The sequence below is a fragment of the Chenopodium album genome, chromosome 26 (assembly GCF_948465745.1).
Source record: "Chenopodium album chromosome 26, dcCheAlbu1.1, whole genome shotgun sequence".
NCBI lineage: Eukaryota > Viridiplantae > Streptophyta > Magnoliopsida > Caryophyllales > Amaranthaceae > Chenopodium > Chenopodium album.
Window position 1 is genome coordinate 32,897,589 of NC_137859.1, and position 21,528 is coordinate 32,919,116.

The 21,528-nt window shown below is 38.2% G+C and overlaps 2 protein-coding genes across 3 annotated transcripts; one reads left to right on the plus strand and one right to left on the minus strand.

The window, feature by feature from the left end:
* Positions 1-6,302: 6,302 nt before the first annotated feature.
* Positions 6,303-6,698, minus strand: LOC145617052 (uncharacterized). The gene has a single exon (XM_081671751.1). It carries the CDS (start codon positions 6,696-6,698, stop codon positions 6,303-6,305), a length of 396 nt encoding a protein of 131 aa, XP_081527877.1.
* An 11,409-nt stretch (positions 6,699-18,107) lies between these two features.
* On the plus strand, positions 18,108-21,484 carry LOC145618017 (growth-regulating factor 3-like). Of its 2 annotated transcripts, none has more exons than XM_081672795.1 (4): positions 18,108-18,492; positions 18,984-19,181; positions 19,572-19,899; positions 20,915-21,484. In XM_081672795.1, the coding sequence occupies exons 1-4, from the start codon at positions 18,231-18,233 to the stop codon at positions 21,357-21,359; spliced, it is 1,233 nt and encodes a 410-aa protein (XP_081528921.1). In that variant the 5' UTR covers positions 18,108-18,230; the 3' UTR covers positions 21,360-21,484. The 2 variants fall into 2 exon arrangements, with proteins under 2 accessions (XP_081528921.1, XP_081528919.1); XM_081672793.1 differs by having other exon boundaries at positions 18,111-18,492; positions 20,912-21,481.
* The last annotated feature ends 44 nt before the right edge of the window (positions 21,485-21,528 follow it).

Genomic DNA, 21,528 nt, shown 5'->3' on the forward strand with positions numbered 1-21,528 from the left:
CTGAGTTTTCTTTTGACTCTTTAGCTCCGCATGTGGACACCTTGTTGTTTCCTTCTTTTAAGGATCGTCAATCCTCAATGACCTTTGCTGACCTTTCTCAAGAGGCTGCCGTACAGTCCTTCCAGGTATAATATACTCCGAAAAAAAAATTTAATAAAATCAACATTACTGAGTTATGCTTCTCACATTTCATCTTTGTTTTGCAGAGCCTTCAGTCTTGCCTGGGTGTTCTAGGCAAGGTGTCAGAATTTACTCGGGTGTATGAGGCTATGAAGAAGGAGCGTGATGCTCTGTCTGATAAGTACAAGGCTGCTACTGAGGCCCTGAAGGCTGAACGGACTAAGCATAGGGACTGCATTGCTGAGCGGGATGGGCTGAAGGGTACCCTGAAGGAAGCTGCTAACGAGGCCATTGATTCTGCTACATACTACTATGTGAAGGCGTGTCTTGAGATGATGGAGGAGTTTCAGCAAGGAAAGCATGAGGCCTGGGATTATGATGGTGATAAGGCTTCCTTCGAGAAGGCGTTTCCTGAAGGGACTGCTGCTCCTGGCTCACTGCTGTTAAGCTTTGCTGATGAGGAAGTGAACTCCCCTCACAATGAAGAAGTCAAGGATGCTCCAGAAGTTATGAAGCCTGTTGCTGAGGAAGTGGCCCCTGCTGATAACATGGGGGAGAATTAGTTTAATTGGTGTTGTGTCACCTTTAAAAATATGTAAAGCTTTTGAATGATGTTTATGTTTACTGCCTTAGTGCAGTTGGATAATTTGTCTTTTGTGCTACACTTCTGTAGCTGGATAATTTGCTTATTTTGTTGCAATGCAACTAAGTATTTCTGTCCCTCTTGCTGTGTTGATTTTGTTTCTGTATAGTGTGTTGTGATTGTGCTGCAGTTGTATTACAGTTGTATTATTGCTTACATATGTTTGCGTGCCTTGTAAGGATAGTAGGTCTGTGCTGTGTAAGAATCACTACTACAAAAAAGGGCTTATAGAACCGTTAGTATCGGCCTTATAGAACGCCTTAGAACCGTTCTTCTGCTAAGCGATGTATAAAGTATATAGAACGATTCAAATAGGCGTTTTATATAATGTATGATAGAGAACGGTTCATAGTCACAACCGTTCTCTTTCCCCTTCTTAAATTAGAAAAATAATAAAGGAAAACAAAACGGGTAGGCTGCTTAACCGTACTATATTTCAATGAAAAAGAGAACGGTCATGTTAGATAACCGTTCTCTAATGTGTATTTTCTAAATAAATAAAAAAACCATCAATTTCTCGCTGTATTTCTGTGGTATTTTCTACACAAATATTATATCGTTATACACCGTATTACAATGTTATACGTATGGAATCTATAAAATGATTCAAATGAATTAAAACCAACTTCATCATATACTCACACAAAGTATAATACAATTCACAGATTTGATTTGATAATCATAAACCAAAATATCGACATTACAAAAACTAATTAATAGATATATTCATTCCCACTCCATAAGTCCATTGTCCATAGCTAATGATACCAACTTTACTTCAATTGAAATTGATTATCTCCTTCGTATGAAAGAGCACTTTCCACTTCAAATCCTTATAAATTAAGTGTTCCTGCACCAATAATTGTATAATTAGATCTAAAAATTCAACGATTCAAATAAATTCAATAATCTAGAACATGCAATATAAAAGGTTTAAACCTTATAAACTTTGCCTTCATCTACTTAATGTAATTAGCCAGTACTTGCAGAATTAAAGCCAATTCTAAAATGAATAACGAGAGACTTTAATCTTCAAACATTCAAACTACGATTAGATAGAATTTATGTGAATAAAAACAATACTTAAATTTCAGATCTAAAATTTAAAATTTTATTATTGCTCATATGTGTATATTACCTCAACAATGGATTATTATCACCACCTGTTTTGATTACACCTGTTTCGATTACAGGCATTGCTTCATTGGACTTTTGTTTTAATTTATCATTTTCTGATTCATGCTTCAGTACATGCTTGAACGGTGACGAATTGGTCCTCCATTGTCGCTGCTATAATGAAATATTTGCACCCTTATGCGCTATTACGTCGGGGTTTTTTATTGGTGGGTGTTCATCAACTTCTCCATATCTGAATCCAAAATGAACTCTGAAAATATTGGATGTTTATTTTAATTGAATTTGATTTGAGAATTTGGTATGCGGGAAGAAGTTTGAGCCAACTATAATTAGATCTGTGGAAGGAAGAGAGAGAGGAAATTTTTTAACAAGAGGATGAGAAAGAAAACATGGGCGGCGGTTGAGTTTGAAAAACTCAAAATAGAGGAGTGTTGTTAGGGTTTATACGTGTACTTTTTTTTTAAATACGGGTAATGATAAAATATGGAGGAAAATGGAACGGTTGCGTGAGGAGCGTTCTATATTGAAAAGGCATATTTTTCCTTTTTAGAAATAGAGAACGGTTAACTATGCTAACCGTTCCATGTGTATTAACATACAAGACGCCTTTAATATAAATGCGTTCTATATTCTTCGAGAGAACGCCTACCTTTGATAACCGTTCTATATTTTACGATCTCTAATCTAGTTTTTGGTGTAGTGAATGACTGGTCATCGTTCTGCGGTGGCTTGCTTCATTCTTGCCCAGTAATGTCACTAATGTTCCTTGCAAAACAGAATAAGGTGAGGGGTGGCCATGGGTTTCCCCAACGGCCCTCCGATGCCAAAGTCAGTACTCGTAATGATCATAAATCAAATTGACACAGAGTAGGGAGAAATGAGTACCTTTCGTGCTGATTTTGGCTGTTGGAGATTTTTGTGTTTTTGTGTTTTCTTATTTTTTTTGTATTTTTGCTTGTTTTCCTGTTTTTTTGTTTTTTGTTTTTTGCAAATTAAAAGACAAAATTGAAATGACAATTACGTACCTTTCTTCAGAAATGATATAGTTTTAAATGTGCTGCGATCCAGCTTCATTGTACATCTTTTCCCTCTGCATTTCTGAGTCTGTACGCTCCATTACCTACTACCTTAGTGATCTCATAGGGTCCTTCCCAGTTGGGTGCTAGCTTTCCTGCATTTACTTCCCTGGTGTTTTCGTGTACCTTCTTGAGAACCCAATCTCCTAGCTTGAAGACTTTGGTTCTGACATTCTTGTTGAAAGATCTTGCTACTTCTTGCTGATATGCTACCATTCTCATTTGTGCGTCTTCTCTAAGTTCCTCCACTGTGTCTAGGTTGTGGATTAGTTCTGCTTGGTTCCTTTATTCTCTCATTAACCCATACCTTGCTGTAGGCACTTCTACCTCTGTTGGGATTACTGCTTCACATCCGTACACCAATGAGAAAGGAGTATGACCTGTAGCGCCTTTAGGAGTCGTTCTATCTGCCCACAGTATGTTGGGTAATTCATCTGCCCATTTTCCTTTGGCTCCTTCCAACCTTTTCTTCATGTTGCCTATAAGGACTTTGTTGCTCGATTCTGCCTGTCCGTTTGCCTGTGGGTACCTTGGTGTAGATGTGATAAGGGAGATGTTCCATTCCTTACAGAAGTTGGTGGTCTTATTGCGGATGAACTGGGATCCATTGTCTGTAATGATCTCTGCTGGTACCCCGAACCTGCTTAGAATGTTTCTTTTTATAAATGAGATGACGTGCTTATCCTTGATTTCCTTGTATGCCTCTGCTTCAATCCACTTGGAGAAGTAATCTGTCATTGCTAAGAAGTACACTCTCTGTCCTGATGACAGGGGTAGCTTTACTATATCCATTCCCCACTTCATGAATGGCCAAGGTGTCAACGTTGGGTGTAATTCTTCTGATGGCTTATGTGTCAAGGGTGCATGTTTTTGGCATGCTAGGCATTTCTTGGCGAACTCTGTTGCGTCCTTTCTCATGCTGGGCCAGTAGTATCCCATTCTAAGTGCTCTGTTGGCTAGATTCCTTCCTCCAGAATGATTTCCGCACTCTCCGCTGTGTAGGGATTGTAAGACTTGCTGAGCTTCTCTTCCTTCCAGGCATCGTAAGAAAGGTCCTGCTGCAGATTTCTTGAAGAGTACATTGCTGATCAGACAATACTTGGAGGCTTTCTGAGCGAATGCTTGAGCTGTTACTTTTCCTGTTGGTTTCGTGTTGCCCAAGAGGTATTCCTTCAAAGGCGTTGTCCAGCTATTGTCTTCTTCTTCTGTAAGGCTCGCTTGAATTTCGTAGACACTCATGGTTAACTCTTTCTCTATGGCTGGTGAGAGTACGTGCACTAGGGGGATAGCTCCAAATTCTTCTGGGTTGATGTTTGACCCCAAGTTTGCCAGTGCATCTGCTTCGGTGTTCAAGTTTCTGGGTACTTGTTCTATCTTGAATTCCTTGAACTCTTTGATTAGCTTCTTTGTGACTTCTAGGTAAGCTATCATCCTGGTGTCTTGCTGCATATTCCCTATTGATTTGGTTTACCATGAGTAAAGAATCAGAAATTACTTCCAGGTGTTGTATATTCATGTCTTTTGCAACGGTTAGTCCTGTGATTAGTGCTTCGTATTCAGCTTCATTATTGGTAGCCTTGAAATTACACCTTATTGCCTGTGCTATCTTGTCTCCCTGGGGTGATGTCAGTACTACTCCTAAGCCTACTCCGCGTATGTTTGCTGCGCCATTTGTATGGAGTATCCATTTCTGCGCAGCTTTTGGTTCCTGTAGTGCCAGTACTTCCTTCTGCGCTTCTTCTTCAAGGGTAGGGCTGAAGTCTGCCAAGGCTTGTGATTTAACTGCTGTCCTGGGCTCATACTGTATATCGTACCTGCTTAGATGTAAGGACCATTTCTCCATCCTTCCTGACATCTCTGGCTTTCTCATGATAGCTCTGATGGGATAGTTGGTTCGTACTTGTATGGAATGGCTCTCAAAGTATGGACGTAACTTTACTGAAGCAGTGAACAAAGCTAAAATGATTTTCTCTAGTGATGCATACCTCGTTTCCGCACTGAGTAGGGTTTTGCTTACGTAGTAAATTGGGAACTGTTCCTTTTCTTCCTCTCTTGTGAGAACTGCACTGACCGTCCCTTCAGATACTGCAAGGTATAACTGGAGCGGCTCTCCTTCTTTGGGCTTGGAGAGAATCAACGGGTTGGCTAAGTATTCTTTCAGCTTCTGGAATGATTCATCGTGCTCTTGTTCCCACTTGAATTCCTTGTTCTTTTTCAGTACTTCGTAGAAGGCCCTGTTCTTTTCTGAAGACTTTGAGATGAACCTGTTCAGTGCCGCAATTTTTCCTGTTAAGCTTTGTACATCCTTCTTGGATTTTGGTCGCTCTAGGTCTAGGATGGCTTTGACCTGTTCTGGACTGGCTTCTATTCCTCTTTGTGTAACCATGTATCCTAGGAACTTTCCTGATTGTACTCCAAATGTGCACTTTGTGGGGTTTAGCTTCATGCCGTATTGTTTCAGGATGGCAAATGCTTCTCTAAGGTCTTTGACGTGATCTTCTGCCTTCTTTGATTTAATTACCATATCATCTATGTAAACTTCCATTGTGTTTCCAATCTGTTCTTCAAACATCTTGTTTACCAACCTCTGGTACGTTGCTCCTGCATTCTTCAATCCAAAAGGCATCACCTTGTAGCAGTATATCCCTTGACTGGTAATGAAGGCGGTTTTCTCTTGGTCATCCTTGTGCATGAGGATCTGGTTGTAACCACTGTAGGCGTCCATAAAGGATAGCAACTCGTGTCCTGCTGTGGCGTCTACCATGGCATCGATATGAGGTAAAGGGAATGGGTCTTTTGGCAAGCTTGTTGATGTCTATAAAGTCTATGCAGATTCGCCATTTCCCGTTTTTCTTCCTGACTACCACCACGTTGGCGAGCCATTCTGGGTATTTTACCTCTCTGATCTTCCCAGTCTTCAGTAGGTTCTGAATTTCCTCATTGATAATCTTGTTCCTTTCTGGCGCGAATTTCCTTCTCTTCTGTTTCACTGGTGTATGCATTGGATCTACGTTTAACTTGTGGGTGATTACTTCTGGGGAAATGCCTTTCATGTCTTCATGGGTCCAAGCAAACACATCTTTCTCTTCTTCTAGGAAGTCGTAAATTTGTTGTCTGAGTTCCGCTTTCAGCTCTGATCCTATTTTGACTTTTTGATCTGGATGTATGGGGTTCAACTGGACTTCTGTAGCTTCTTGTTCTTCTAATATGCTCAATTTCTCTTGGCCCAGCTGACCCTCTGATTGCTATGCTGAACTCTTTTCTGCAGTTGCTTTCAGTGCTATCTTGTAACATTCTTTAGCCTCCCTAGGATCTCCTCTGATTTCTTAAATTCCCCACCTAGTAGGAAACTTAATGACTTGATGGTATGTAGAAGGGATGGTTTTCATCTCATGTATCCAGGGTCTTCCCAAAATCATGTTGTATGAGGACAGAGTGTCGATTACTAAGAACTTGACTTGTAGGTTGATCCCTTTTGCGTACGTTGCCAATGTAATCTCCCCACTTGTCTTTTTGGTTTCCCCACTGAATCCTACTAGCATTGTTGATTTGTTGACGATATTCTTCTCATCTATGTTCATATGCTTCAGGGTATCTAGCATGATGATATTTGCAGAGCTTCCATTGTCAACTAGGATTCGCTTGATCATGCAATTTCCAACTGGGAGTGAGATCACTAGACCGTCATGATGACCTTCAACTGCATCGCTTTCTTCAAACATGATGGGGATGTCTATCTTGGATTTTTCCCTCTTGTCTGGTTGCTCTTTGTTGCTTTCTTTTGCATGTCGCTTTGCTGCTGAATATGTTAAACCGCATACTTCTGACCCTCCAGATATGAAACAGATGGTTTTGACAATTGGAGGTGGAGGAGGAGACCTCGTTGCTTGGACTCTCTATCCTTCCCTGAAGCCTTAGATCTATCTGACAAGAGTTCTTTGAGGTAGCCCTTCTTTAGCAAGTATGCAACTTCCTTTCTGAGCGCGACACATTCATCAGTAGTGTGACCGATATCTGAATGGAAATCACACCATCTGGATGGATCTTTCTTCTCCCCAGGCCTATCACTCCTTCTGGGCCATTGTACAGTATCTCCCATCTTGTTTAAGGTCCTTATTACTCCTGCAGGATTGACATTGAAGCAATACTCATGTAACTTGGGTGGAAGTTCAGGATCTTCCCTCCAATCAGAAAACTCTCCTTCAACAGCATTGACTGATCCCTCATCAAAGCGTGAACGCTGATACGGCTTGAATCGATGATCTCTCCTGGGAAAGTTGTTGTTCCTTCTTGACGGACGATCTTCATCCTTTCTGAGCTCTGGAGTCTTTCTTGCATATGCATCTTCTTCAAATCTGACTTGGGCCATTGCTTTAGCTTGTACGTCTTCAAAGGTTGTACATGGATACTTGGTCAGTTCTTTGTAGAGCTCGCTATGGTCTAGCAACCCTCTTCTGAACGCTTCAATTGTTGTAGGAGCATCACACTTGTGTATCCCAATCTTTTCCCTGTTGAACCTGTTGAGATAATCCCTCAAGGACTCGCCATGTCTCTGCACAACACGGTATAAATCTGATGACTGCTTCTCTATTTTCCTGCTGCTGGCGAACTGGACCTTGAATAGGTTTACCATTCCTGCAAAAGATCAAATTGTCCCATTATCTAAATTAATGAACCAAGTTAAAGCTGGACCTGATAATGTGGCTCCAAAGCCTTTGCACATGATATCCTCTCTGATGTCTCTAGGGATTGAGCTTGTCATCATCTTCTGTTTGTAGAGGGACACGTGCTCATCAGGGTCTGTTGTTCCATCATACATGGCCATGTTGGGTGTGCTGAACCTCTTTGGCACTTCTACCATGGCGATCTCTTCTGAGAAAGGAGACTCTATATAGCCATCTGACGCCTCTTCCTCCATGGGCTTTGGCATTCCAGGGATCTTGGCAATCTTGGCCTCGATTGCTTTGAGGTACTCTTTGACTACCTTCTCTATCTTTCCCTCCTCAGATCCTTCTTGGCTATTCTGCTTAGGGGTTCCTGCATTCAAAGAGTCTAGATCTAGGGTTGTTTCCCTAGTGTTAGATCCTTTTTCCCCGTTAGGGGTATGAAAAGTACCTGACATATCAAGCTGCATGGCTATACTTTCAGTGTTCTTTCTGGTGTTGACGGTTTTAGAAGCGACTGATTGTATTTGGCTACGGAGGGCTTCATTTTGTTTGGTGAGACTGGTGAGTTTGGCTTCGGTTTGAACCTTTTGGGCCAACAGTGTTTCAATCTGGCTCTTTTGTTGGTCTAAGGTTTGACAGAATGCGTTCATTCCCTCATTGATTTCGGCCATGGTAAAGGGTACTTGGTGCCCAGACATGGTGTTTGTATTGGTTTTTTGGCGAATTGGTAGGTTAATTGATTATCAGCCCCACGGTGGGCGCCAAATTGTTTAGGCAAATCTCAACAAGGACATATGAGAATCTGCTAGGTTTGAGGGGTAATAACAATCATACTACCAAAAGTATATTAATTTACTGTAAACGATTGATAAAGCAATAGATAAACAATAAATAAGCAATAAGTAAGCAATGAGAATTCAACTATGTAAAGAGAATAAGTTCAGAAATACAATACTGAGTAAGGACAAACCTCCTTCTTTAGTAGGGATGAAGCTCCGTAGGCAAAAGTAGAGTAATTTTATTATATTTAGAGTATGCGTGTGTACATGAATGCTGAAAATGCCTAATTACACTTATTTATACCTAGGGATCTCTAGGGTTTACAAATATCTTCAGAATATATTCAAAATGAGGAAGATCTTCCTGATTTATCTTCTTCCCTGTTCTGTAGGTGTATCTTTGGCAAGTATCTTCTTGAATGATGCTACTTGCCTTGTTTATTCTAATCAATCCGTTTTGCTCATTCTTGCTGTATCATTGGCCTTGGATTGATGCCCTAAATGTAATGGGTCGTATTATAATACGGGCCCAACAAACACTAACCTTGCATGATTTATCTGAAAGGTTTTTAAACACGCACAAACACCACTGAGATAATAAACCAATTTGAGAAAATTTGGCTCTTACCTAACGGATTATATTATACAATTTTCCTTTTGATCTAGGAAAAATTAGAAATAATAATCCCAACTTTCATCAATTTTGGTAGAATAATTCCAACTTTAGATTATATTGGGATAATCCGAACTTTATGGGTGTTCTTTTTCTTCAATCCCAAAAACCGATGACCGGTTGAATAGGTTAATTTATTTTATTTATTAATAAAAAAGTGACACGTGTCAGATGTTAATTGGTTAAAAAAATAAAAACAAACAAAATAAATAAATAAAAAACACCCAGAGATCAAACTCGAACTCCGGCAACCCCTCAACGCCGAAAGCCGCCCCAACTCCGCTAGATTCCCCCTCCCCTCGCCTGAACGTCGCCGCCCACTAATTCCCCTCCTCCCGTCGACCAATTGCCTCAGCCACGCACGAAACCTCTTTTCATTTAATTTTCTCTCTCCTCTCAATTGCCCCCAACCACTAAACCCGGCCACCCGTGCGCAGCCGCTCGCACACTCCCTTGAAACCCCTCCCCTGAAATCTTCGTTTTCGTTGGTGGGTTTTTGGGGTTTTGACTGGTGGCTGCGATTTAGGGGTTTCGGGGATGCAATTTTGGGGTTACGGTAGTTGCGTGGGGTTTGGGTGATTTCGCTGGTTGCGTGGGCTTACGGTCAAACGAAATCCGGTCACGATACTCACTTGAAAGCACACCCTTATTCCCGAAATCACCTAAATCACCCCTAAATTTGCGAAACTCCCTTGAATTTGCGATTTGGGGTATTGGTGAATGCGATATTAGGGTTTCGGTGGCTGCGTTTTGGGGTTCCGATGGCTGCGAACTTGGGGTTTCGGTGGTTGCGTGGGGGAATAGGAAGGGGTTTCGAGAATGGGGGGAAACGGCGACATAAATAGGCAGCGGTCCGGAGAGGGGAGAGGTGGCGGTCTGGCTATGGTGGTGGGGGAAAAGGGGAAGGGGACGGTGGGGGAGGGAGGTTGGCTAGGTTTTCTGTTTTTTTTTTTGTTTTGTTTTTTTTTGTTTTTGTTTTTTTTAATTATTATTTTTTATATTTGGACCAATCAGAGCTTGCCACGTGTCTAGTGACTTGATATAGTAGGTCATTGACTTTTGTTGACCGGTTAAGGATTGAAGAAAAAGAACACCCCCTAAAGTTCGGATTATTCCAGTATAATTCAAAGTTGGGATTATTCTACCAAAATTGATAAAAATTGGGATTATTATTTCTAATTTTTCCTTTGACCTAACGGTGTCAATTCAAATAGGTTGAGTTCAGTAAAATTAGGCCAGATTAGGTCCATTTTAAATTTAAGTCCTTCATACTTCCACTAAAAATTTCCTAAAAACAATAAACATGTACAGACATACAATTATACAAGTCTACATATGTAGTAGTATGTACCTCCGTTTTTTTAGTTAACACGTTTTGACTTTGTGCACTATTCACATAACTTACTTTGACTTCATTTTGTGATTATGTATTAGATAAAAACATAGTCATGTGGAGTATTGTTATCTTCGTCGATCTTAACATCTAGTTTCTGAATATCAATATTTTATAATTTTTGCTAATACGCAATCAAAGATATTTACATTTAATTTGAAAGTATGTGTTGGCAAATATATGTCTAAATGAAATGTGTCAATTAATAAAAAAAACAGAGGAAGTGTATTTCTTTGTGCTACATCTGTTTCATATTATTTGCAATGATTGAACATAAAAATGAGTAAAAATGTTAAATTATTGCAAATAATATGAATCGAAGGTAGTATATATAGTAACTCAGCTCCTCTCAACAATATCAAAACTTTTCTTTTCTTTTTTTTAAGGAAAGCCGAAAATGCCTTTTCAATCCTCCACTTTCTCTGATTATCCAAAACAAAGGAGTATGGAGAATTATGGAGTGAGGAAGATCTCAAACATAAAAGGAAGCAAAAACCAAAAATGCTTTGGGAGGTTAAAATGCATGGCACACTTGCCAGTTGCCGGTCATGAGAAGGTGTGCAGTGCCATGAGCCATTCAACCATCCCATGTGCTTTTGGTAAAAATAATACAAAAGAAAACTTCAAGCACTTGCTTAACTATCAATGTGTTGGGAATATCTCGATTTCCATAAACTATATTACTAAATTAATATTATGATTAGTAAAGTTAAGGACACATGATCTAGTAATATGACATTAATTTATTTATTGGGTTTTTGAAAAAACCATGTTTTAGTGAATAAACAAAGAAAGGGTTAATCTTAATACAATACAAGTAGTTAGTTTATTCCCCATCATTGGATGTGCAGAAGGCTTCTGCAGTTGCCCTAAGGAATTGGGCCTTACTGTAAAATGTAATCATCATATTTACAGAAACCAGGCACTCCACCTCTGCTATTGCTGTTTCTTTCAGGTTTGGCCTTTGTGCATTAAATCTAGGTGCTATGTGAGCTCTATTTTTCACAAACTTTGTGTATCAAAAGGATGAACATCAAACTCCTCATACCCCTAAATACCTAACAAAATTTTGAAATTTTAAAAAGATGGTTGTTGGTAACTTTTATATCGATGTAGTAAAAGATGAGTACATAAATAATTTTATACAAGTACCAGGTTAATAAATTAGCTAATTAGTTTCATTGTCTAACACCAACTTAATTTAATTATGTGAGATAGAGTAGTGACATCACTCCCCACATCAAACGTATATACTCTAAAGAACATGTTATAACGGATGTAAGAAAGGACAAATATTGATTGTGAAATTAACAAGAAAACCCACACAAATTTACGTGGTTCACCAACAATACGATGGCTACGTCCACGAGGAGGCGAGAGTAATAGTTTTATTGATCTTGGAAAAAACAGATTACAGATTTAAAACATATTTGAGACCAATCACATAAAACAGATTGATTGTCTCTTTGATTTCTAATGTTATCTCTCTCAAAACTCACATATGAGAAATACACATAAGACTCTCAGATTTCTGAATAATCACTTAACTAATGATCATTGCTCGTATACGGCTAGGATATAACCTAGGGATATTTATAATAACCCATAGACTAGAAAAAATAGACTTTCTTTAAGGAAATAAAATCCACGAACGAAGAAACTTAATTCGACCAAAATTGTTGAGGCACAGACGTGCCTCCAAAATTAAAGCACTAGCACTCAACTTTTGCTGAGGCACCACCTTTAGGCACGAACGTGCCTCCTTTAGGCACGGACGTGCCTCGTTAGAGCCGCATACCTCTGAAGCTCGCTGAGTTACGGATGTGCCTTGTAAGTCTTCAACAATTCTTCGTCGAGGCATTTCCGCCCAAGCCTCCCCAAGGCATGGTCATGTCTTGCCTAGGGATGGCAGTGGATCTGGACTCGGCCCGGATCCGTGGATCCTTTCACGGATCTGGGTCTTCAAATTTTGGACCTGATGGATCCGGGTCCTGTTGAAAAAAACGGATTTGGATCTGGGTCTAGCCCCCAGACCCGGATCCAGATCCGTTTACCCGTTTTTTATTTTTCCTATTTTAAAAAAAAACTACAATTGTTTGTTTCCTTATTAAAAATGTTGACAATGTTAGTATTGATAAAGCCCTTTCAAGAGATGAATTTTGGATGCCTCATATCAAATTCACTAGCTCATTTGTAAAATTGTACTTTTATCGTTATTTATAATTTTTATTTCAAAATATAAGTGTATAAGTTGGTTACTTTGTATTTTTAGATTAAGTTGTATAAATATAATTTAGGTTGAACTTAATAACCCTCGAAGGAAGTTTAAAATGCATTTTTTGACCCAAATATTAAATTTTTGCAAAAAATAAGGCAAAATATATTGGACCCGGATCTGTTGGACCCGTCGGATCTGGATCCGAGTCTTCATTTTCCAGACCCGACGGATCCGGGTTGGATATGGATCCTAGATATAAAAACGGATCTGGATCCGGGTCCATTTAGACCCGGTCCAGATCCGACCCGTTGCCATCCCTAGTCTTGCCCCACTTCTTCCTAGTTCCTGACTCCTAACTCTCAATTTAAGGCTATCGATTCAAGGCATATTCCTTACAGAATAAATTTTATGAGGCTCATTTGAAAGATTTTCCTTATCTCTCCTTCTCTCAAGTGAACAACTAAACAACAAGCTAGCTAGTGTCTTACTCGTTTCTTTTTTTTTTTCCTTTTTTTTTGGGTTAAAATGTCTTGCTCTTTTATCTTGAAATAATACAATGTGTTCTTGTCTCAACTCTCGGCTTTTCAAAATCTAGTGTAGCTTAGACCATCATCACTCATGGTATAAAAATTTATACTGACCCTCTCTCTCTACCACTTTCTCACTGCTCTACATCATGTATACTACAATACAATATACTTTCTTCAAAAATCACCCCACTCATGGTATAAAAAAAGTTTACCACCACACTTTCTCTCTCTTATATCTATTATTTATACAATTAATTTAATTATAATTATATTTTATTTTATTATTGGAAATAGCTAATTAATGTTTGTAAAGTTAATTAAATAAAATAAGTAATTTAGGTGGTAAAAAGCGAATTCAAAAAATATATAAAACTATATCAATATGGGTGTCTATGTGTAGGTTTTGAAAAATTGTGAACAATGGTAATTTTTTCAAAATTATTTACTTTATTATTTTTTCTTAAAATGCAATTGAAAAAAAAAAGAAGATATTTCCTCCGTTTTCTTTTAGATGCAACACACCCTTTAGCGCGGTAATTAAAAAAGATAGGGTTTACATGATATAATAAACTTTAAAATAGGATGAGTGGTTGTTAGGAGTGTAATTTTAGTGGGCCATGTGCTTTAAATAAGGGATATAGCGTAGTTTTTCCCTAAAATAACTTTCCTTTTATAGTGTGTTGCAAGTATTGTGACATTTCCATTTTAGGGAAGTGTTGCAAGTAAAAGAAAACGGAGGAAGTACATGATAACCAGGCCACATGGCGTGACCTGGTTGGTTCATGTTACATGGGGACCAAAGCAAATGCTTACCATGGGATGGTATATACCATCAAATGGTATAGTTTTATACCACCAATGTAGTAAAAATATGCAGATTTTGGATAAATATTTACACCGTGGTATAAAATTATACCACGAGTGTTGATGCTCTTAGAGTTGTCAATTTTGAGACCAGATAAATTTGAAGTTCAAGATCGAGTCATGATGCATTATTTTACCCGTTGAACTAAATTACGTTTGGTCATGTTAGATTCACTTGTGTAATCCTTCCGTATTTTTTTAAGTGTTACACTTTCCATTTCCGGCCGTGTTTTTTTAAGTGTTACACTTCCTTTTTGGCAAAAAGCTACATTAAAATATTATATTTCTCTCCTCTCATGGTCCCCACCCAAACCACTACTATTTTTTTTTATTATATCTTTCCTCTCACATTCATTAATTTTTAATAAAATATTATATTGGGGTTGTCTGACTTCGTTCCTGGTCGTGTCGTGTCTGCGGCGGCTCAACGGAAGCGGGATAAGTATGGGGTGCGTTGCAGGGCTATTGGCTATGGTTTTCTTTCTTTCTCCTTTTCTTCATTGGGGGAATTAGAGAAGGATGATGTTGCGTTGCTGAAGTGGGTTCAAGCGTTCGCTAAGACTCAGGATATTGGTGCTCGTGCAGCTGCTCACATCTTCAGCAAGATCGGGTTCGCTATAGCTAAAAGGGTGGGGCCCAGATTGTATCTCGGCTCCCCACCAATTTCTTGTAAATATATAACATTTATAATCTAATATTTAACATGTGAAATCTAATATATGACATTTGATAATCTAATATCTAACAATAGTTTAAATTATTAATGTTAGATATTAGATTATTAGTGTAAGATATATTAGACTCATCGTGAGTCCGACTCACCCAATTTTTATTTTTTTTATTTGAAAACTATGCTTTGAGACATTCTAACAAGCTAAGTATTCATTAATTGTATTATGTCTTACGTTAAAGCACAAACGATGGTCTAAATGGTGCACGCGAATAGTGCCAAAGTCAAATTGGGGTACTTAAATAAACCCAAAGGAGTACATAGATAATCCAAAAGTCATAATATTACGATAATTATATAACGGAAATGTTACTCCCTTCGTTTTTTTTTTTAATTTGCATCACTTTGTATTGCATAAAGTTTTAGGACAGTAATATAATGTTCCGTATAATAAAAGTAAGATGAGACCATGAAAGAGAAAGTATGTGAGAGAGAATAGATATTTTTATTATTTTAGGGGGGACCATGGAAGAGAGAGAAATGATAAAATAAAATGAGTGGGGTTTAAAGATAGAGAGAAATAATAAAATATAGTATAAATTATCAAATATAGAAGTGATGCATTTAAAACAAAAACACTCCAAAAAGGGAAGTGATGCAAATAAAAAAAAAAAAAAAGGAGGGAGTACAATATAACAGGTTGTAACTGGTCCTATCGTGCCAATTAGGGATGTCAATGGGGCGGGGCGGGGCGGGGGCGGATGTTGGTCTTCCAATCCTCATCCCCACCTAACATATTCATCCCCATCCCCATCCCCACGGCGGGTCTAAAATTCATCCCCATCCCCGCCCCGGCGGGTATAACTCCAAAATCATCCCCGCCCCACCCCCCACTTGGATATCCATCCCCACCAAATACCCGCCTAATCCCCACATAATCTCCGTCTCTCAAATACACAATCCTATATAATTAATACGGATTATAATATTAAAAAAATTCTTAATATTACACACATTTTTGTTTATAATATAATAAGTGTAGTATAAAGTATTATAATTAATATTTTATTTCACGTAATTATTTTATAAAATAGTATAAAAGTATATAGATGTGGACATGAGGTGGGGATGGGGCGGGTACGAAGTGGGGCGGGGATGGGGTGGGTACAACTTAAAATCTACCCCCGCCCCATCACCCATGGCGGGTATGGTTTTTATCCCCATCCCCGCCCCACCACTCGCCAAACTGAGACCCAAACCCGCCCCGCTGGGGCGGGGATGAGGCGGGTCTCCTACCCGCCTTACTGACATCCCTAGTGCCAATTGTTACAGTGTTATTCTTCTTTCTTGCAGTTCAAACTAGAACAATACTCAGTAGTTTTGACTGAGTTAACATGTCAATGAGAAAAAAACTGCACTCTCATAAAGGTCATTTAGAGTTGGAGTATGGTATGTAAGTCAGTAAGTGTAATGTAACTGTCAATATTAGCATGGTAACAAAGCATAGGTCTCTTTCTCTCTTTTTCTTAGCTATTTTAGTAGATTTTCCTATTCCTGAATTTATGCCTTTCTTTGTCACATCTCCCTATGCAAAGATTAAAGGAAAGGGAGGGAACAGCCTGCAGGAGTTATCTTCTCTGATTCAAACAAAATTCTAAATTTTTTTTATATAAAAGGGTGTACTCCATTTCATTTAATTACTGCAAATCATTAAGCACCAAATTTAAGAACGAGGAAAATAGGGAGAACTTAAGTTCGAGTTCCATAACAAATGCAAAAACGAGGACAAAATATTGATAGAAAATTAAAATGTTACGCTCCGTACTCCTTTTGTTTCATGTTATTTTCCCTTAAGATGAAACTGGAAACAAGTTTGTATTTCTAGTAAAGTTTAGGTCAAAATTTTGCAAGTGAATGTGATTTGTTTGAGGATCAACTCATTTAAAAGAGTTAATGTTTGGACTTTTAAAATAGTATTATACGTGGGCTTGTTTGATAAACAACTTTTCTTAATTTTTTTCTATGGATTTTGGCTTTTAAATATGGTCAAACAGTCAAAATATATGTTTGATTATTTGACTTTTTTGTTAGCTACAAGACCAGTTTTTTTTGTCAAATACCAAAAGCTAAAAAAACCAAAAGCTAAGGGTTCGTTTGGCATCACTGTGGTTTTCTGTTTTTTGATTTTTTTTAAAAAATTATACGATATATGTGACATAATGAATCAAAAATTAGTCAAACTTATTAAAACCATGATAATTATGAAAACTGACAACAAAAAGTGAAAACACCTTTTTCTTGTTTCCTGTTTTTGGTTTTTTGTTTTCAAAAAAACTGGAAACTGAAAACAAAAAACAATGCCAAACAAGCCAATAAGACCAGTTTTTTTGTGTTGGTTATTGCCTTTTAATGCTTATAGTTGCATTTTAGTATAAGCATCCAACAACAAACTTAACCAATTATACTTATTAGACCAGCAGTCAAACAACCAACATAAAAAGCCATTACAAACAGGTGATTAGACCCGTCTAAGACCCTGTTCTTTTTAGCTTCTGGGCAGAGCAAAGCAGCAGTAGGGCAGGGCAGAGTAGATTTCAGTAGAGCAGAGCAGAGTAGGGCTAGACTTCCAGACACTGCGGAGCGGAGCAGAGTAGAGCAGAGCAGGACAGATTTCAGCAGAGCAGAGCAGCTCTAAAGAACAGGGCCTAAGAGAAACAACCAACATATAACTACCAATGCCAAACATGTCCCTTAGGCCCTGTTCTTTTGAGTTTCTGGAAAGAGCAGAGCAGGGCAGGACAGAGCAGAGCAGAGCAGTGTAGAGCAGAGCAAAACAGGGCTAGGCTTCTACACACTGCGGAGGAGCAAAGCAGAGCAGAAAAAAGAAGAGCAAGACTGAGCAGAGCAGAACAACTCTAAAGAACATGGCCTTAATCCTTTATCAATCAAATCATCCAAAATCTCAAACCAATAACCCAACATGTTATCAAAGGTGTTAATGGGAGCAACGGGATATACAAAGAAAGAAAGAAGGAGTAATTAATTTATAACATCTTAAAACAAAAATCTGAAAATTAATTAAACTAGAAGTAATTAGTTGAGTATTAAGTCAGTCTTCTCTCTCAACTGTCTAGTCTGACTACTGTATCTTACTTCTCAAGTGCTCTAGAGTTGAGACTCCCCTTTATCTCTCTACTTTCTCACACTAAAACACATCTTTCTGTCTACCGTTGCAGTGTGCATTTACCTGCAAAAGTTACAAAAGAACCCACACACCCCCATCTGCCACACACAATGACACAAAACTTGTAAAAAAAAAAAAAAAAAAAAAGACAAACCCAATAATCTAACTCAATTAACAAACAAACACCCCCACCAATTACCATAAATTCAGCTGATTTTACAACTCCTAAACTCTTTCCTCTTCTTCTCTCTCTTTCTCTCTCTACCCTCTCTCTACATGGACTTCAATCTGAAGCAATGGAGAGATCAGCAGCATGAGTCAGAAGATGAACAACAAAACTCTGCCAAAATCCCTAAATATTTGCTCCTTGATTCTCCCCAACAACATCACCACCACCAACAACAGCAAGAAGTTGCTGCACTGCCTTTGTTTGAGTCCTCTGAATCCCAAAACAATAAAATTACAAACGCCCATTTGTCTGTTTACCCTGATCACCATTGTTCTACTCCTCCTACTGCAATTCCTACCAGATTACCAAGTAATTTTTCCCATCTTTATCATACTCTGTTTTCCCCTGTTTTTATTTATTTTTTTCAGGAATCAATGTATCAAAAGATTACATTTTTCTCTCTTTTATCATTGATATATGTTTTTAATGATGTAAATACTGCTACCAAATATATTTTCAAGTATTTTTTCAATCTGAAGTCTACTCCTGTTAGTGATTATAAGTTATTCCCCTGTTTGATAATAACTCTGTTTTCCTCTGTTTTTTTTTTGGACAAAGAAATGTGTCAGAACTCAGAAGCTCAAAGCTTTTAGGAATATTTCTTTTGGGTTTCATAAAATTCCATCATTACTCTCTCAATGTTATCAAATCCATTTTCATGTCCGAGCAGATTTAGTTGTCACATTACTAGTTCAAATTACACTATCAACGCGACTAATGATCCCGGACCATTTGCCAGATTACTACGACTGATGACTGCATTTTGGGTTTTAACCATTTTATTGTTATTGTGAAAATAGGGGCAGGAGGAAGGTATTCATTCAGCTTGGCACAATGGCAAGAATTAGAGTTACAAGCACTAATATACAGACACATGGTTGCTGGTGCATCTGTTCCTGCTGAGCTTCTTCAACTGGTTAAGAAGAGCCTCTTTACTTCTGCAGCTGCACCTTATTATCTTCATCATTACTCACCTCATTTTCAGCCTGCTGCTGCTTGTGAGTTTCTACTCTAATCATTATAATATGCCAATTTTAACTCATTTATTTGATGGGAGATTTAAATTTATGAAATTATTTTGATGTAAGTGCTTTTTCCAATGTTGTCTGTTGGTGTATGTGCAAGAAAAACAAAACATGAATTTGGTGAAAAGGGTCTTAAGTGACTTTTTTTATATTTCATGATGATTTATTGGTTGGGGTCATTTAGTTATGATTTCTTGAATTTGTGATTTTTTTTTTTTTTTTTTTTTTTTTTTTTTTTTTTTTTTTTTTTTATATATTTCATGATGATATTTTGTTGGGGTCATTTGGTTATGATTTCTTGAATTTGTGATCTTTTCTTGATTTTGAATGTGCTTTTATAATCATGAGTAGTGTTGCAAGCAGGGTATTGGGGAAAAGGGGCAATGGATCCGGAACCGGGGCGGTGTAGGAGAACAGATGGGAAGAAATGGAGGTGTTCAAGGGATGTGGTAGCTGGTCACAAGTATTGCGAGCGCCACATGCACCGTGGCCGCAATCGTTCAAGAAAGCCTGTGGAATTTCCTGCTGCTGCTACTGCTTCTGTTTCTGCTAGTAATGCTCTTGTTGGATCACTCAATAAGCCTTCTGCTGCTGCTACCGCCTTTGCTGCTGGATCTGCTGGTGCAGAAACTCGGTTTTCACTCTCTAGATCAGGGGCTTCATCTCTTGATGCCTTCCACCTTAATCCAGGGTATGGACTATTCTGTTACAATGTTTTCTTGTTCTTTTCGATGATTTCAAAATTGAGCTATTATTGTACATACTACGTTTTGATCTCAATAGTTGGTCCAACTTGCTGATGCAATGACTGAATGAAGAATTGAGATAATGGTCCAAATTATGATCTCATTAAGGTTTTAGGATGGTTTTGGCTTAATTCTGAAGTTATTAAACCCTTAATTGATGTTAGTGGTTATTCATTGCCCTTCATTTGAGGTGCACTTTTTGGTCGCACAGTAGTACAAAGAATAGCGTGCTTATCATCCTCTTGTGCTGTACTACTTGATACTTTCAATGTGGTCCGAGTAATAGAGATCTACTTCATTTTCTACATTAAATATGGCTTGTTGTGTGACACTCTGACATGTTAGTAGTAGAAAATTTAGGAATCACTGGGGACCATTATATTTATGCATAACTCTATATGTTACGCTCCGTACATATATTTGCATAATCTATTATATTGATACTAATTTAAGTATCAATCAGATTGGATTCAGATCAAGTTATAATAATTTTGATTTTCGGTTGAGTCGTGTATAAGTTTGTCTAGTGGCAATTTGCTTATAATAGAGATGTACTGATTGAAATCATAGTACTTCAATTGTTCGGGTTTGGGTCGGGTCATCTCAAGTCAGGTCAGTTTACACGGGTGTAATTCCGCAAACTTTTTAATATAAACAAATTTTGTGTGGGTGGGTGATTTTGTTCAGGGATGATTTTAACAGCAGGAAATATGATTCTGCATCTCACTTTGAGTGGTGGGGGAAAAGGGGAGTGGCAAGGCTGTAGAAATCTATGCTAAAATCTACTGGACAAGAAATTTTGATTCTGATGAAACCTGACTTAAGCCACCTCTTTCAGGAAGCAACTGACATTTGTGCTTTACTTGTACTATACTGTTAGATTCCTTTTAGTTTTTTTGTTTTGTTCCTTGCTTTAGCATATGGTCTATCATCTCACATGTTGTTTTGTTTTTTTAGTAGGTCATCTGACAACAAAAATCTATTTGGACCTCAACATGAATCATCATCAGCTTCAGCGGATGGTGGAAGATCTGATACCAATAGCAGCAAGGTGTTAATGCAATTCTTCGATGACTGGCCGAGATCTGACAATGGCGAAGGCAACACTCTTTCATCATCGACAGGACTTTCGATATCAACCCCGGGAAACCCAACATCGGATTTCCTGAGGTTGTCAACCGGGAATGGTGATGAGCAGGGTCGAAGGGACAATAATGGGAATGACGAGAGAGAACAAGCTCACCAATTGAATTGGAATGCCGGTGGGTGGGGAGCAAATCCCGTGGCTTCAATGGGAGGTCCATTGGCTGAAGCCTTGAGATCATCAAGCAATTCATCTCCCACTAGTGTTTTACATCAGCTACCTCGTTGCTCTGCTCCTGACACTAACTTTGTCAGTGCCTGAAGATGATCCAGATTTCATTTTTTTTTTCTATTTTTAATTTTCTGGAGAATAAAAATAAAGAGTTCTTTGAATTTTATGCATAATCTATGTCTTTTTTTTTTCCTCCCAATCTTGTATGTTTTGGACAGTACAGCACTAAACTTACCCCACAAGGCAGAAGCTGCAGCCT

What these genes read in the sequence shown, in the direction of transcription:
- LOC145618017 (XM_081672793.1), top strand. Translation starts at nt 18,231, where the DNA reads ATGGACTTCAATCTGAAGCAATGGAGAGATCAGCAGCATGAGTCAGAA. An exon ending in TTTTCAGCCTGCTGCTGCTT is followed by an intron (nt 19,182 to 19,571) that starts GTGAGTTTCTAC and finishes TGTTGCAAGCAG; the next exon opens with GGTATTGGGGAAAAGGGGCA. An exon ending in GCCTTCCACCTTAATCCAGG is followed by an intron (nt 19,900 to 20,911) that starts GTATGGACTATT and finishes TTGTTTTTTTAG; the next exon opens with TAGGTCATCTGACAACAAAA.
- LOC145617052 (XM_081671751.1), bottom strand. Translation starts at nt 6,698, where the DNA reads ATGTTTGAAGAAAGCGATGCAGTTGAAGGTCATCATGACGGTCTAGTG.